At 32.7% G+C, this 17,249-nt stretch overlaps 3 protein-coding genes across 4 annotated transcripts; 1 reads left to right on the forward strand and 2 right to left on the reverse strand.

Annotated features, from left to right (window-relative positions):
* Positions 1-20: 20 nt before the first annotated feature.
* On the reverse strand, positions 21-1,484 carry LOC108219398 (uncharacterized). Of its 2 annotated transcripts, XM_017392822.2 has the most exons (4): positions 1,212-1,484; positions 944-1,094; positions 556-844; positions 21-484 (listed from the first exon to the last, which is right to left on the reverse strand). In XM_017392822.2, the coding sequence occupies exons 2-4, from the start codon at positions 1,091-1,093 to the stop codon at positions 279-281; spliced, it is 645 nt and encodes a 214-aa protein (XP_017248311.1). In that variant the 5' UTR covers position 1,094; positions 1,212-1,484; the 3' UTR covers positions 21-278. The 2 variants fall into 2 exon arrangements, with proteins under 2 accessions (XP_017248311.1, XP_017248312.1); XM_017392823.2 differs by lacking the exon at positions 1,212-1,484 and having other exon boundaries at positions 944-1,173.
* A 1,367-nt stretch (positions 1,485-2,851) lies between these two features.
* LOC108217184 (uncharacterized) lies at positions 2,852-6,867 on the reverse strand. The gene is made up of 5 exons (XM_017390028.2): positions 5,260-6,867; positions 3,478-3,769; positions 3,156-3,374; positions 2,988-3,069; positions 2,852-2,876 (listed from the first exon to the last, which is right to left on the reverse strand). Exons 1-5 carry the CDS (start codon positions 6,865-6,867, stop codon positions 2,852-2,854), a joined length of 2,226 nt encoding a protein of 741 aa, XP_017245517.2.
* A 7,171-nt stretch (positions 6,868-14,038) lies between these two features.
* Positions 14,039-16,523, forward strand: LOC108216501 (caffeoylshikimate esterase). The gene is made up of 8 exons (XM_017389274.2): positions 14,039-14,180; positions 14,273-14,305; positions 14,386-14,509; positions 14,591-14,737; positions 14,824-14,954; positions 15,531-15,668; positions 15,790-15,888; positions 16,024-16,523. The coding sequence occupies exons 1-8, from the start codon at positions 14,178-14,180 to the stop codon at positions 16,318-16,320; spliced, it is 972 nt and encodes a 323-aa protein (XP_017244763.1). The 5' UTR covers positions 14,039-14,177; the 3' UTR covers positions 16,321-16,523.
* The last annotated feature ends 726 nt before the right edge of the window (positions 16,524-17,249 follow it).

Here is a 17,249-nt window from a genome sequence, read left to right on the forward strand (position 1 = left end):
TTGCTGAGCATTAAATTGCTCATACTTGCAACTCTTTATTTCCTTTAGACAGTAAAGGACCGAAAATGGCACAAATGAGAAGGATAATTCGGAAGCACATAACAGCAAAGTCAAGGGCAAAGCGTGAGGCTGTGGCAACGAAGGGTGCGAAGACTTGTTCCCGTAACGAGGATGTTTTATGATTATAACAATGGTAGATTGTACTTTTGAACTTATCGTTGTAATGTTATGATAGACTGCGTGGAAGTGTAAGATCGACCTTGGACTTGTGGGGCGAGTTATGTATTATTGGAAGTCAGGTTTGCTAAAATAATGTGACGGCCTAGATCCAGGATATACGGATCTGGGGGCGTTACAAAACATGAATTAAATTTCAAGTCAATATACCTTCCATCAGCTATTAAAAATCTGACCACTTCCCTCTGTCCAATTTTGGTAGGAACTTTCTTCATCTTGTGAAAATTCTCGACGACCCCAATAATATCTGCATTACCAAAATTACTCAGTCTCCATTGGTATTTTCTATAATGTAAAAAATGACAATGATACGCTAACCTATTGCAAATTCTGGGTTTTCATCACCAACAATCTTTTTGGCCTCCTCGGACAAATCGCCTAGGTCCATAAATTCAAACTTATGGACAGGGATCAACAAATCATTTGGCTGATCTATTATAATAGTAGAGCTGAGCAGACGTATGCATAATTTGTTTGACACAGGCTTCAATTTCCCTGTAGAATCCCTGACTTGGAAGTTCTCAATGACGTAGACGTTACCTTCGACTACCTCCTTCCCGATTGCGGTCCAGTTGTCAGGGTAGGCGTAAGCATGAATGTGAGAATTCTGTAAACATGTAGCAATACATCGGATGTCAGTTTCATAACCGATATATAACCTCGCATTCTTTGCAAGTAAAATCACAAAACAAATTAATATATTTACATCGTCGTCCAAAAGAATGAAGTTGTATCCTTTGATGTCATTAGTTTTGTTGGATACTGTCTGCCAAAATCTGGTACACCGGGCTTTGATTCTCCAGTTTGTCCTCGACTTGTCAAGGTTCTGAATATGGTCGAACATCATTCCCTGCATTCTTAACACCGAAACAAATGGACAACATAAACTCCAGTCAGGATGTGCTTGATATCAACAGGTTTAAAACGACATTTATAATATTAGATGCAAACATACAGCAGCGCTAGCGACATACCTCTTTGCAAAATAATTAAACACACAGTTTGTTGACTAAAGATATGCACAGACGAACTGCTTATGGCATGTGAGGTTTTATAATGTATGTGGACGTCTACATGGTCGTGATATTAGGAGTAATCTCAGGGATATTTGATACAACGTGATCCCAGGCATGTTATCATCAAACTTGTATTATTTCTGTTAAAAGGAAAATACAACTCTTATGTATATCAAACTTTACTTACCCGTGAAAATCCCATGCTAGGATTGGGGTAATATATTTTATGCGTGTATTAGTGAACAAATCATGGGTAATGATTGATACACATAGGTTGAATCAGTTTAGTTTGGAATACATCCGATTTTGGTGCTTTTTTTTCTCTCCGTAATATATCCTTTAATGACCCTTTGCAGCCGGACAATAAGCAAGATAATTATTTGAATTTTTTTCTTAAAATCTATTTACAAATTAAACTCGAACACCTGTTTATTATTGTTAAATATCGCACAAATAGTCTATCATCCAAAAAAAATGCATTTACTAATATTAACAAAGTAATTTTCCAAAAAAAAAAAAAACAAAGTCATATATAATGAACAAAATTTCTTACACCGGGTAAAAGAATCCTTGGATACATTTTTGTCCAGCCATTCAAATTTTAACTTTTTAGAATAGATATAGAAATATGACAATTAAAATGAGATGGAGGGAGTATTATCCTAAGTACTATTAAGCAAAACATGGTTACAAACCAAATTACGCGTTTGCGATAATTGTAATAGATGATTCATTTACTTGCATAATCAGATTAATAACGTGAGACGTGACACCAGTACTGTGACATATAAAAATTCACATATTTTAATTATCTATTTAACACTGCTGACCTACTTAATGCATACGTCACAGAATAATACTTTAAGGATGAATTGCTTTTTGTATAAGGATTATTTTAAACGGAAGTCAACATTTAAAAAAAAAATAAGTGTGAGTCAATGTGAATTCGAGGATTAATATAAAGAATAATCAAGTAAAATATTAAATTAATTGTTTTTTAAGTAAATAAATATAACATTTGGTTAAATTTTAATTTGCAGGCGTGCCATAAATGTAATAGATGATTAATTCAGTGGAAACTAATGAAAAACCGGACAGACATGAAACTTGTATGAAAGAAGTAAGGAATAGCTTATTAAATTCCACATATTTTAATGATATTATATAATCCTATAATTGTGATTAATCAGTTTGGTCCTAATTTAAGTTATCAGAAAACGAATAATAACGTAGAGTAATAAAGTAATAAAAACGATTTAGTTAATGACAATATAAATTATGGATTTCTGGTAATGAGTTTGGAAATATGCTCTATGTAGAAATCCATCGTATATTCAAAATATTTGTATTTATTCTGAACATGATTTATGACTATCGATGTAATGTATCCTAATATGAATTACCACGGGGATACCTTTGGGACTAAATGATATAACAAACTGAACAAACTTATTTAATAAAAATCCTTCACGCTTTGTTACATTAATGGCAAAAACAAATTTTTTTGAAGGAGAAATAAGACGGTGTCTCCAAAAGAAATGCTTTGAGTACGTCCGCATCACTCCAAGCTTGTAATGAACCTGGTAAAAACCCAAAGATTAACCGTTCACGTTGTGGGCGTAGCTGTAAAAAGAACATAAGCACGCATTATCATCTGAGTATAGACCTAATATACGTCTACAAAAAGTGTAGTTATCGGGAATGCCATATCTAATATCATGGTGCAAATCTTACATTTGCCGCATCTCGTCACTCTCCTTAATATCAAGATTGATATGAACCTTTGAAAATGGCATAGTAGAGACCGATAAAGATGCTGAAATAGCACAGTGTGCAATAGTGTTAATTTCTTGTAAATCATGTGGAATGTAATAATAAACATAATAACTAATATTGACATACATGGACAAATCATAACTCTGGCACTTGCTATTACGACCACCACGGGTGTATCAAGATTATCATTGAACAACACATTGGAAGACGATTGATGTTGTTCCCATACTCTGACCGCAAATGATCTCTTTCCATTAGTTATGTTAAAAGAATGCACGATTTTCGGTCCTGACTTGGTAACAATAGGAATGATCTGTCCAGGATTCTCGACAACACCAATAAGGTCTGGAAAAAAGTTTACATGCAACATAGAAATTTGCACTTCAATTTCTAAAAAAGATGAATATATAATAAGTACTTTCAAATGCAAGGCGAATTTGGTGAATACCTATGCATTGAATAGGCATGTCACTACTGGAGTTGGCGGGGGCATGTTCATTCAGATTGTCTAGACTGATGAACTTGAAACAATTAACGGGAATGCTGACGTCGGGTTCGGTGACAGGGTTCACACTCGTCACCGGTGTGAACAAAATACATTTTGGTGTCTGGACCGGTCGTATCTTTCCAACTGGTATTCTGGCTACAAAATCAGCGATTTCGTAAACATTCCCCTCGACGATGGGGTGGTCCAATGAATTCCATTTAGCAGGAGTGAGTATTGCATGCACGGGCAAGTTCTGCATGCATTGAACAGTGAGTTAAACAGTGGCGTCTATTATGGTGATAGTTTAAAAACATGCGCTAAATACAAACAAACTTAGCTAAACACACATCATTGTCGAGGAGAATTAGATTGTATGCAATGATCTTATCACTCCATAACGACTTCATGGGCCAGCAACGGGTTACACGAACCCTCAAGCGCCAAGACATCTTCGAACTATCTACCCTGCCGAGAGTGTCATACGCATCTTGCATAAGAAATACAAAAACAGAGAGTCGAGTAAAATGCAATGCAACTTATATAAATTGTGGAACAACAAAGTCAGAGACAAAATGGGCGATGCAGAGTACTCACCCATGGAACCGTGCAAAACAGCTACTCCGTTATAATCCGTGCTAACTGATGTGTACACGTTTCAACTTATAGGCATACTAATAGTCGAGATTTGTTTATATTGATAAAGATACTCACCCGCTGATTTAGAGATCATGAATAATTAATATGAGTTATATTAGCTGTTGATACTATCACAATTCTTAAGATATGATATCCCTAACGATACATGCCATATCCTTATCTTTTTTTGGGAAAGGACTAACAATGGAGCAAATATTCTGAGGAATTGTTATACAATCAGTACACACGAAAAATTAGTGCTTTATTAAATAATTACTTTAAACTCTATATAAATCAATCTAAATTATTAAAACTACATTATTTAAAGAGCATGCTAGTAATTATAGACACAGATGCTAAAAAGATTATCTATCATTATATGCAACTCCAAATATCACAAAATAAAGAAAATATAATTTTCTTTAATAATCATCATTATATATAACTCCAAATATCACAAAACAAAGGAAATAGAATTATATAGAGTTATTCAATCAGTACACACGAATTCTATGGCCGATTATGAGATCATGAATAATTAGTATGAGTTATATTAGCTGTTGTTACTATCACACATTTTAAGATATGATATCTCTACAATACGTGCCATATCCTTGACTTTTATTGGTAAAGGACAATAACAGTGGAGCAAATATTCTGAGGAACTGTTATATACAATCAGTACACAGGAAATAATAATATGATTATTTTTGCTTTGTTAATTTTTTCCAAACCTCTTAATATTTGTTATAGTGTTCTACATCACTCAATACTCGAATAATCAATCAAGAGACGCATATATAGCATCACTTCAATAAAATAAAACATGTGTATAATATTGGTGTCTTGGCGTGGGTAAATGATACTCTATTCAAAAAAAAATTATAAACTGTGCTGAGTGGTGGGACAGTAAACCTCCATGGGCAATAAGTTTCACTTTTCTGCACTACTGTAGTCATACATGGGAACAGATAGAAAAGATGATCGTAGTTGCAAACATATTATGTGAAGCAAGCATCAACAATTAAAAGACAGTGATTGAGGTATCAAGTTACAGACATCTTAACACCTGCCGAATCAACAACCATGAGTTTAATACTATGTTACCGAAGGAATGTTGTAGAAAACTTCCTCATAGACAACATTTTTTGTTATGTCTTTTGTGTGACCATCATCGCCTACAATCATGATATGTAGACCATCGGGAGATGTAACTCGTGATATCGCCACATATAACTGTCCATGTGTGAAAACAGGTCTAGGCAAGTACAATCCAACAGTGCCAAGCGACTGACCCTGACTCTTATTGATGGTCATGGCAAAACATATCTGCAGCGGGAATTGAGTCCTCTTAAAATCAAAAGGCCATATGGTATCAGTTGGAATCATATCAATTCTCGGTATTAAATGTTTTGTTCCCTTATGTGTACCCGTAATAATCTGACACTCTATACTGTTCTTCTTGCAACCTGTAACAATCATCCTGGTTCCATTGCATAGTCCAAGTATCTGGTTCAAGTTCCTCATAAGCATGACCGGCGTACCAACCTTGAGCTTCAACTCATGCTTGGGAATGCAAGGCATGTTTAATGAGTTTATGTACTCGATTGGAAATGATTCGGCAAAATCATTATTCTCACTTCCGTTGTCTTCCATTGAATCCTGACTGTAATACGTGTACGTTTCACCAGGTATCTTGTCAAGGATAATCTTGTTTATGTCGTCAACAACAACATTAGTTGGAGTCAGAATTGCTCTGTCACGGATGTATTCATGAGACTGAAAATTTTCCTCGAAGCCCGGATAAATTCTGTCAACTAAAGACTGAAGTGGACTCTCTTCAGCATGAATTAGAAATCGCTCAGGCATTTTCATGTTTGCGTCGTTGCTTGCATCTGGTTCAAAATCATGACATTTCTTACCGTCTCCGATTCTAAGCTGCCACTCACTAAAATCTTTAATAATTCTGTTCTGCTCAGGTGTGTTTCCAGCATGAAGACGCATGTTCCTACTTAGAAGGTGTACCTCTGCATGATCCCATAATTTTGATCGGTTGAGCGAGGCGGCAACAATATCGGGCCTGCCAGCTTTGGGAATTACAGGCAAAATCTGCCTATAGTCTCCACCGAACACTATGGTTATCCCACCGAAAGGTTTTGCAGAATTAGATGAGTCAACAGCAGACATAATATCTCTTAAACTCCTATCAACGCACTCAAACGCGTAGCGATGCTGCATTGGAGCCTCATCCCAAACAATCAAATCAGTATGTTGAAGCAACTCGGCAAGGTCTGTACCATGCTTTATGCCAGCCGTTGAATGCTGATCAAGTTTGATGGGTATGTGGAAACGTGAATGAGCAGTTCTGCCTCCAGGAAGAAGCGTGGCTGCAATGCCAGAAGATGCAACAGGAATGACAATTTTGTGTTCCGAGCGAAGACGACTTATGATGGTCTGCCAAAGGAAGGTCTTACCACAACCACCGCTGCCATGAACAAAGAATACACCTCCGTCTTTTTTGTATACCCTGTTTATAATGGAGTCATAAGCGCTCCTTTGTTCGGCATTCATCTTTTTAAAATTTGTGTCATGCATATCTTTCATTGCAGAAGTATCATACGAAGTCTCTTCAGAAATCATACGGTTGATGTCTGATTTCAGGTAAATTTCAGATGGGTAAGGCATGTCAGGGAAATCTTTCAATGTTCTACCCATGTCAATCAGCAACTTTTCGATTTCTGCAAATATAAGATTTATACAGTCAAATATACATATGTAATAGTATACTAAGAAGCTATAATAATATTATTATAAATAATACATGATTGTTTACACTACTAAGCCAATAATGCTGACTTCAGAAAATTCAGTATTACTTGTATAATAGAACAGTAGTTATGTTTGCTCACCTTAAAGCGGATACCATTCATTTATGTATTATTGCTACTATATTAATATTATTTTTAAAGTGTGCAACCATGTATACTTGCACTTGAAATGTCAAAAAACTAATGATATAAAGGCGATGCATAGCTAGTATGGGAACTGCACTGGTGACACATTTAAGGATTGTTTACACTAATAATCACCTCTCTAGCTGTTATCATTAAATTGCTATTTTAATATTCTTATTATTTGACAAACCACTTTAGGCAAACTTATTATAGAGGACAAAAATGTTGGGGAAGGACCATTGTCATGAAGCATCTGTTAGAGCTTTAAATCCCAAACTTAAAAAATTCTTAGAGCATCTCCAAGGGACTAAAACGATTAGCTAAATTATCTACATGGCATCTAGTGGCACTATTTAAATATTATCTAAAAAGTTGAGCACTCCAACCATTACCTCTTAGCAAAAAATTTTAGATAACTAAAATTGGGGTTACTACATTTGTAAAACATCTAAAACTTTTATGTATAATTTTAGATAATATAATTATGCATAACACCATTGGAGTGAATCTAGGACCTCTTAGCTATAATTTTAGATGATTATCTATATATCATATTATAGCTAATGAATATTCATGACACCCTTGGAGATGCTCTTATTCAATAATGTACAATCATATTTGGGCCGACAAACAGGGGTACATTTTGCAAGAATCATTCATATCACACCATGCAAAACAACAGGGGTAATAGAGCTACATATCACTGAAATGAAATGGATTTTTTTTCCTTTTTATATGTGTGGTAAAGATCCACCAAGTCCTGATTCCTTTTAAGTATTTTTTACACTAATAATCCACGACTGGTTATAATAAAAAATTTGTTATAGTATCAAATTAAAATGGTAGCTATGTTTGCTCACCTGAAAGTATCATATATATTAGTGTGATAGTATCATATATATTTGTTATAGTATCATATATATTAAATTATATAATTTTATTTACATATTACTTTGGTAATGTGATAGTTGATATACGAAACATAAAAAGAAGCTTGTTGTTAGAATAAATCTATTTAATATAATATTCTAACTATCAATTTTATACTTTATTATAATTTTTAAGTTGACATTTTTAGACCGCATAGACCGCACAGCACCACACCGCATTTGTGTGGTGCGGTTAATGCGGTTTTTGAGTTGCGTGGTGCGGTTTGAAATTTTAATCAAACCGCATGTGCAGTTTGGTCCGTGATTTTAGAAAAAAACCGCACCGCGAACACCCCTAATTTATGAAATTAGGAGATTTTGTTTTTCTATTTCGAATTGTTAAAAAAATTGTGTATTAGAGCAAGTCCAATAGGTGTGCTAAATCAAGTCTTAAATCCAATAATAGGGAATATGGGATAAAATTGCACTCCAACACTATGCTAGTGATGTGCTAAATCACTAGCACAAGCCTCCTCTTCCCTATTTTTAGAATATGCTAGCCACTTCTAAACTATTTTTATCATTAAAATATTCATTTCTCTCTTCTCCACATCATTTCCCTCTCTCCTCCACACCAAAGTTGTTTAAATTTAATATTATTATAATAATAGGGAATGGATATAGGGAGTACTATTGGAGCTCATGTGCTAAATCTTGTGCTAAATTACTAAGACATATTATTTTATAATATTTTTAGGGAACCTCTTAGCGTTGGACTTGCTCTTAATCACGTTACAAAATAGACGGGGAGCAGAACTCATGAGACACGCGGTATGATAAACATCATAGTCTCGTTTGATCGCAGCAAGTACAGTTTCCAATTGATTTTAAGAGCTACTGCCCCTGGTAGTGGGCCCTTAATGCGAATTGGCCGTCTATTGGTTATTGCGTGCCCCTACCATATATTTACACGTTACCTTTTCAAATCATCTCTAATTTTCTTGTGGATGCTATAACACATGGAAATTGTGCAGGAAGTTTAAAGTTTAGATATGTATTTGTATTTTTGTGTAAATTTTGGATTTATTTCGAATTTCGTATTACAACGAGTTTTGAGTTTTGAAACCCAAAGGTGTCTTTTGGATTTATCTCGAATTTAAAGTATACTGATTTTTTAATTATCTCAAATTTATATTATACTTCGAATCTCCTATGAAGTATAGTTACACAATATATTTTTGTAATTTATTTTTGTTGAATAAAAATTTAAATATCAAATTTTATTCAGATAAAACAAAATTAAAAATATATTATAAAACCGTATTTTAAAAGAATCTTAAGAAACTTGTCAAGAAAGACCGAGGGAATATTAATTAGCCATGTATATCTTTCTTAGAGCATCTCCGAGAGACCCTTCATTTAGGCTCTTAACTTAAAATTTGAGGAGGGAGAGGAAAAATGTTGCTTCAAAAGACTTTTAGTGGCTCTTTAAATCAATAAGAGTCTCTTGTTTCTCTCTCCTCTCTCCTCAAAGTTAAAAGCTACCACATAACTCTTAACTTATTTTTTCACAATAAAAAATTTATTCCCTCCAATTCACCTACTCTTAACTTTGTTATAATAAAGCCTAATATGAATAATATATGAAATAAAGAAGAAATATAAAGAGTATTATTGGAGTTTACACTCTTAACTTTGTGTGAAATTGCTAAGAGTCACGTTATTTATATTATATTTAGAAATCAATTAGGAGGTTCTTGGAGATGCTTTTGCAACCTATGCTCTGACCGGCCACCTGCACATAATCCAAATATTTCAAAAGGTCTTAATTAATCTAACTCCAAATATATATTGTTTATATTTATGTACAAGATTTAAAATCTAATTTATTTTTTTCATTAAGATGAGACCCGCGTTTTACCGAAGTAAACTAAGAGCGCTTTTTGTTGGGAAGGGATTCATTAATTAAACCTTCATGAATTTATTTTTTTTCTTTCATTACAGGTAAAACCTCTTTGAAGTATCAATTGATGGAGAAGGAACGATATTAGTCATAGATGATGAGTTGTATCATAGTTACAATAGCCGCATCATTATGGAGGGACGTTTAGACAATAAGATTTTAAAGTCGGAATAAGAAACCCACAAAGTCTGTTTCCATGATCCTGAAAATCAAAGCAAGTAAAGAAAAATATAAAAACAATAATTTAAATAGAAAAAGTATATATTATGGGAAAAATTAAATCTAATTATGACATGTAAGTCTTGTCAAAAAATATAATATATCATTCAACAATAGAAAAACTAGAACTTATAAAGAATATGAGACAATTATGTAAAATTATAATGTCTAACTAAAGCGAGAATTTGATTAAACACACAAATACTAAAATATTCATAATTCACACTAGTCTTTTCTAGTCAGAACAAATGACCTTAACAAAAGATTTTATATCTGTTTGTCAGGAAATTAAACAAAAGAATTAATCATACTCTTAATTTTTGAAATATAAAGAATTAGTTTTTATTTTGAAAAGTACTCTAGAATTATAAATAAAAACATGTACGTTATTATCGAGTCATAGAAAAGTTTTGCTTGATATTATTTGAATTTAAAATTTCTTTCGAAAACTACTGATATTACTCAGTATTATATGCACGTAGCCTTTTGTTTTCGATTAACCCGCCCGACAGTTGGTTAAATGACTTTGTTCGTATATTAACGGCATCCTACGTAAGCATACAAATTTTTAGGGATAATGCATGGAGTAATGCTACATGCACATAAACGGATACAGAAATTTTATACAGAATGATGTGGCAGCGCCACCTCTACATAACATTAATTACTCTTGTCTGCCACTTTACCTAATACACCTACTTTCTTTTTCATTTTCTCATCTAAATATTGAAATCGATTTGATTTTGGAGTTCACTTATAAAATATTATTTTTATTTTTTACTTTTCTTGCTCTTTTCACTTTTTCTATTATTCATATCCTTATATATTTAATACTTGTACAATTTTTATATTATTTATTTTTCACTAGTATTTTTTACTTTTGACATTTAATACTTGTATAATTTTTATGTTTAACTCTTTATATCAACTTATCAAGTGAAAATTGAAACTATTTGATATTTACTTCAATTACAAAAAATTAAATTTTTATACTTCTTATTTTTATTCTCTTATCTAAAAATTGAAACTATTTTTTTGTAGTTCACTTAAAAAAAATTATTTTTTCTACTTCTTACACTTTTCACTTTTTTATTATTTTTATCTTTCTTATTTTTTGTAATGTGATACTAGTTTTAACTTTTTAAGTCTAATTTTTTATATCAAATTCTTAAAAAAAAATAATTTTTTACCCGTATCGATCACTATATTTGTATATCTGTTTTTTATTTTCATTTTGTTATCCAAAAATTGAAATTGATTCGACGTTTAGTTCACTTGTGAAAAAAATATTTTTGTACTTTCAACTTCTTATACTTCTCACATTTTTATTATTTATATTTTTTCTTATATTATTTATCTTTACTTGTAATACTAGTTAGTATCACTTATCTAGTAGTGATGATAATTAAAAAAGATACAAATAATAGAAAAAGTGAAAAGCGTAAGAAGTTAAAACACAAAAATAATTTTTTTCTAAGTGAACTAAATGTCAAATCATTTTCAGTTTTTGGATAACAAAGCGAAAATAAAAGATACAAATATAGTAGCCGACAAGATTAATTTTTTTTGAGAATTTGATATAAAAAATTAGCATAAAAAGTTATAACTAATATTACATGTAATAAAAAAAAGTGAAAAGTGTAAGAAGTTGAAAAAATAAGAATAATTTTTTTGTCAGTGAACTAAACATCAAATAGTTTCAAGTTTTCTCCTAGAAATTGATATAAAAAATTAGATATAAAAGTTATATAAAAATTAAATGTAAAAGGTAAATAATATAAAAAGCTATACAAGTATTAAATATTAAAAGATATGAATAATAAAAAAATGAAAAAAATAAATATTAAAACTAATATTTTATAGGTGAACTGAGACACCAAGTCAATCTAAATATCTATATAACACAATGAAAAAGAAAGTAGGTCTATAGGTATAGTGGCAGACAAGAGTAATTAATGTTATGCAGAGGTGGCGCTGCCACATCATTCTGTATAAAATTTCTGTATCCGTTTATGTGGATGTAGCATTACTCGCATGCTAAAGAAGATTAGTTGTCACCACCTTACCTCCTCTACAATCTCGAATCTCGTTTGGTCAGACCGAACAAACATCTCGCTAACCCCGCTTTAATCACACATACAAAACCTATACCTAATTATCTTTTATTCCAAAATCTTACTTCTGCCATGAAATACGAAATTCAAACATATTTGTAAATGTAAATTTTATATATAAAAAAAAAGAAATCATTTTTTTTAGTTTCTTTAAATTGTTTTTTAGAGTACATTTATGCTTTGTAAATAATTTATTATGCAATGAACGATAGTTTCAATTGGTAAATTTTAAGATTTTGTTGTAATTAATTTTATGATATATATGATTGAAAGATTGTAAATCTTATTTTCGTGAAATATTTCTAAAAATCAGCAATTTTGCATAAAATACATTTCTATAAAATATTTTAAAAAATTGGTATTATTGTACAAAAGAAGAAACTACTCTTAATTTTTCTTGAAAAAAGCTCAAAATTATTTGCACTACAAGTACTCACTTGTACTTGGTTAAAGTTTATTCCACACAATCCATTTACAAAATAAAGCATCTGCCTGAAACTAGAAAAGATTTTTATAAATTTCTATCTCCGTATATTATCATAATATACAAACGCAAACAACTAAAATATTTCAACTAATGAGACAGTGACATAGGCATTATACTAAATCATGTATTAACACATTCTCTCTCAAATTAGGGTTTTGAGAGTCGACTTCCAAAACTAGCCGTCACTTCTCCATTCTTCACCTTCATCCTCTTCATCCACCAACTCCCATCTTCTCCACTATTTACCAGTTTTTTGTTTTTCAATAAAATCGAGTGTTGCTTAAACCTCGAAGATTCCAATCGAGTTTTATTCTCGGATCTGTTTCGGATTTGAGTTTGGGCTTGATTGTTTTCTGAATAAATCAGATCTTTTGAAATCAAAGGTCCGATTGTGTTTTCCCGTCTCGCCTTTTGGCGTGTGTTGATTTAGTACCTCATTCTTGGGTGATTCTGCGTTATTATGTCTTTCTGTGTTATCAATGAGAATGATTGTGATGGAGTTTTGGGAGATCTGGGTTATCGCATCATTATTACTTTCGGCATGTCTATAGCTGGCTCCCGGCATGTAGATAGCTGGGGTATGCTTGGAACGGTGGCGATCGCATGTGCTCACCTTTCACAAATTATTGTTGTTCATTATACGAGGACCCTTGTTCCTCATTGCTTAGTTTTTACAACTGAGTCGTCTGAACACCGCCATAGCCATGGAACTATTGTGAATGTCAATTGTGAGGCTACCATTTTCGGGATTGATGTAGGCTGGATTACTCGAGAAGCCTTTGTATTCATTTTCAATTTCAAGAATCCTTGGATTCAGTTTGTTAAGCAGTCTGGAAACAATGCGGCTATTTGTTTAGCTCGTTTTATTGTTTATCAACCTGATTGCATTGTTAGTTGGGAATTTGTCCTGACTAGACTTATTTTAATTTAATGGAATGAATTTGCATTTTGTCAAAAAAAAAAATATTTCAACTAATAAAGATATTAAATCAAAATTTTGAAAATTAAAAAGTTAATCCTTAAATTTCATCAATCAACCATTTCTATCATATTTATTAACGAAAAAAACATGTCGAAATGCGATAGTTTTATTTCAAAGTCATTACTCGCTTCCCCTGTCACAAATATTAATGATGGTGTCTAGAAGAAAAATCAGGTAAAAATTGCAAATGTTGACCACAGAAGGTTCTTCGCTCTCACTACAATGTCCCTACTGCTTTAACTCTCTTTAATTTTATCCTCATTTTCTTCCATATAAATTAACCTGATCCACTATCAAAAAAATAACATGATCCACTCTTCCTTTCTTTACATCTCATCATATTTTTCCCTATAAACAATCTCTTAATAATCATCTTGATTTCTATACACATTTAACAACAATCACTCACAATTTCTTAATCTTTCTCATCTCTTTTCATGGTATGTTTCTTTTTTCTTTCCCATAAAACATCAAATATGTACATGTACATGGACTAATGTGTTTTGTTTTCATGGGTTTGTCTGATTTTTAGGCTAAGGTTGCTCCAGATGTCACATATGAAGAGGTGCATGTTGATATAATTTGTTTTTTGGCTCATGCATGGAAATTTTTATTTGTTTACATTGTTATGGATTTGTTTTACAGGAATATATATTGAATGCCAGAGGATTCAAGCTTTTTACATGCAGATGGCTCCCGAATGGCGAACCGAAAGCTCTGGTTTTTCTGTGTCATGGCTATGCAATGGATTGCAGCATCTCCATGAGAGGTGAGTCTACATTAATTTCATAAATACATGGTAAAATGGATGTGGAGATTGTTGACAGGGGGGTATGAAATGAAATTGCAGGTGCTGCTCATCGACTCGTAAAGGCAGGATTTGCGGTTTATGGTATTGATTATGAAGGCCATGGGAAGTCATCTGGCCTGCAGGGATTCTTCTCAAATTTTGATGATCTGGTTGTAGATTGTAGTGATTATTTCTCTAGCATTTGTGGTATGCTTTTCTTTTCTTTTTCAAAATTCCATTCCCTTGTCAGAAAATTATTATGTTGGATTAATTTCGGTTGTAATGCTATGCAGAAAAGAGGGAAAATTCAAACAAGTTAAGATTTTTGTTGGGTGAATCAATGGGGGGAGCCATGGTTCTCCTTGTTCATAGGAAACTCCCAAACTTCTGGGATGGAGCAGTCTTGATTGCTCCTATGTGCAAGGTAAATTTACTATTTTTACTCATACATTTATTTCTGAATTTTCTTATCTTGTGTAGAAAAGAAAGTTAGGTAAAGATGGAGATGTGTTCTTTCTTGTTTTTATCTATATGGAAACTGCATTATTATAAGCCTACAAAAGAGGGAGTTGGTAATTGATGTTCTTGGCATTTTTAAAGTAGCCAAAAAGAAGGGAAGAAAATTATTTACTTCACATACCAGTCTATATTTTGTACAGGACAGCTATTCCGTATATATACTTATTTCAAAATTAAGGTGGCTTTATGCAATTAATAATAAATATTGCATGAAATTATCATTTTGAAAAGAAACAAAGCATAGTATTGTCCTGATTATTTTGTTTGATAATTGAATTCTTTCAAAAGGCGGGGATACATACTGCTAAATGTAGGGTTTAATATTTTTTACTTGTAAACATGAGCTCTGATAGTATGTCACAGATGAACGACTCTGTCAAATTTAAGGTTCTTATATGGATATTGTACTTTTAGGATATTGGACTGAATTATTGCATAAATGTCTATGTATTAACATAATTTTATTTGATTACGTATCCAGATTGCAGATGACCTAAAACCAAACCAGATGGTGGTCAGTGTTCTAACTCAGCTTGCCAGAGTAATTCCTTCTTGGAGAATAATCCCAACAAATGATATTATTGATGCTGCCTTTAGAGATCCGGCAGTAAGAAAAGAGGTATGATAAAGAACCTGATTTTTATCTCCTCAGGAACTCTCTGAACATGTTTAACATGTTACACGTCCTGATCTGAAAACAGAAATATCATTATCATCTAACATGTCGATTCATATGGCAGATACGGGCCAACCCTTATTGCTACAAAGGCCGCCCTCGCCTACAAACTGGTTACCAATTAATGCTTACCAGCATGGATATTGAAAAAAACCTTGAGCAGGTGAATATTATCTCTTGATTTCAGATATTTGCTTGGTTTTTAAAAAAATTTAGATATGTCCTGCATGATATAGTCCATAACATTCTTTATGTTTTCTAGTTAGTTTCCGGTCTAACTGTTGTGCTGTAAAATCAGGTATCAGTACCTTTCCTTGTTGTTCACGGTGAGGCAGACACAGTGACTGATCCAGCAGTAAGCAAGCTTCTATACGAAACAGCTTCCAGCACTGATAAAACAATTAAGCTGTATCCTGGAATGTGGCACTCACTCAGTTACGGGGAACTCCCTGAAAATTTAGACATTGTCTTTACAGATGTTATCAGTTGGTTAGACGACAGAGTGGCATCAGGATATGAAAGATTGGAGAAAGAAGGGAAGCGTGAAAATGATCCACTGGAAGCCAAGTATTCCAGCAAAGAACTAGTTGCATAGTAATAAAACTGCTTTATACTTATATTCTGTTAATCCTATTTTGTGATAGTAGTAGTAGTAACAATCTAAGTACCCTAAAGAAATTCCTGTTAGTATCAGAAAAGAAAAGTCTAAGTGGTTGTTTCTAGAATTTTTTATTTTACTTCAATCAGTTTGTAGAAACAGAATTAATCAAATATATTTCAATCTTTGTTTTCCTGCAAGTTTGCGACTGTATTTCAGATCTTCAATACTTGATACTCATTAACTAAATTAAAGGATCATTATGGATTCGATATACTTAAAATGCATAATAACCAGTGCTGACTTAAATATGCTGTCCGGAACTTCCAAGCAGTAGGAAACTGAATGCAAGATAGGGGTAAGTCTGCATATATCGGGCACCTTTTCAAGATCCTTCTGTTACAGGATCCTTGTTTTGTTCCCTGGAGACTGCTTGTGTTGTTCACTGGAGACAACCACAAACTGCTAAGTTTTAAATGCGATGTCAATTATAATGCTTTCTGTTTTTCAGTTGCAAATAGCTAACTTTTCCCATTATTTACGAAGAATGTGGAAAAACAGAACAAAATGGAACTAAGAAAAGCTTTACATTGAACCAGTCCACAACAAGCTTATCACTAATTACTTTACTGGCCTTATCGTGCAAACAAGGATCATGTCGGTATCAGGTTGTAGCATTTTTCTTTTGTTTTCCTGTTCTGAAAAGCTGCAACGGGGCAGGCAAGCCAGCAAGGTTAATATTTTTAGTGATCTTGCAGAAGTCGAAACAAAACTGGACTCAGTCTTCCAGCATTTAGTGTTTTATAAATTTTGGTTTAGTGAAATTAATAGTATAATATGCTCTAACACTAGGAATGCTCTGAAAAATTCAGCAATGTCTTAGTCGGCTAATAAAATAAAATCTGCAAGTCTTTGGCTGGTGAAAA

This window comes from Daucus carota, chromosome 4, assembly GCF_001625215.2.
Source record: "Daucus carota subsp. sativus chromosome 4, DH1 v3.0, whole genome shotgun sequence".
Classification (NCBI taxonomy): Eukaryota; Viridiplantae; Streptophyta; class Magnoliopsida; order Apiales; family Apiaceae; genus Daucus; species Daucus carota.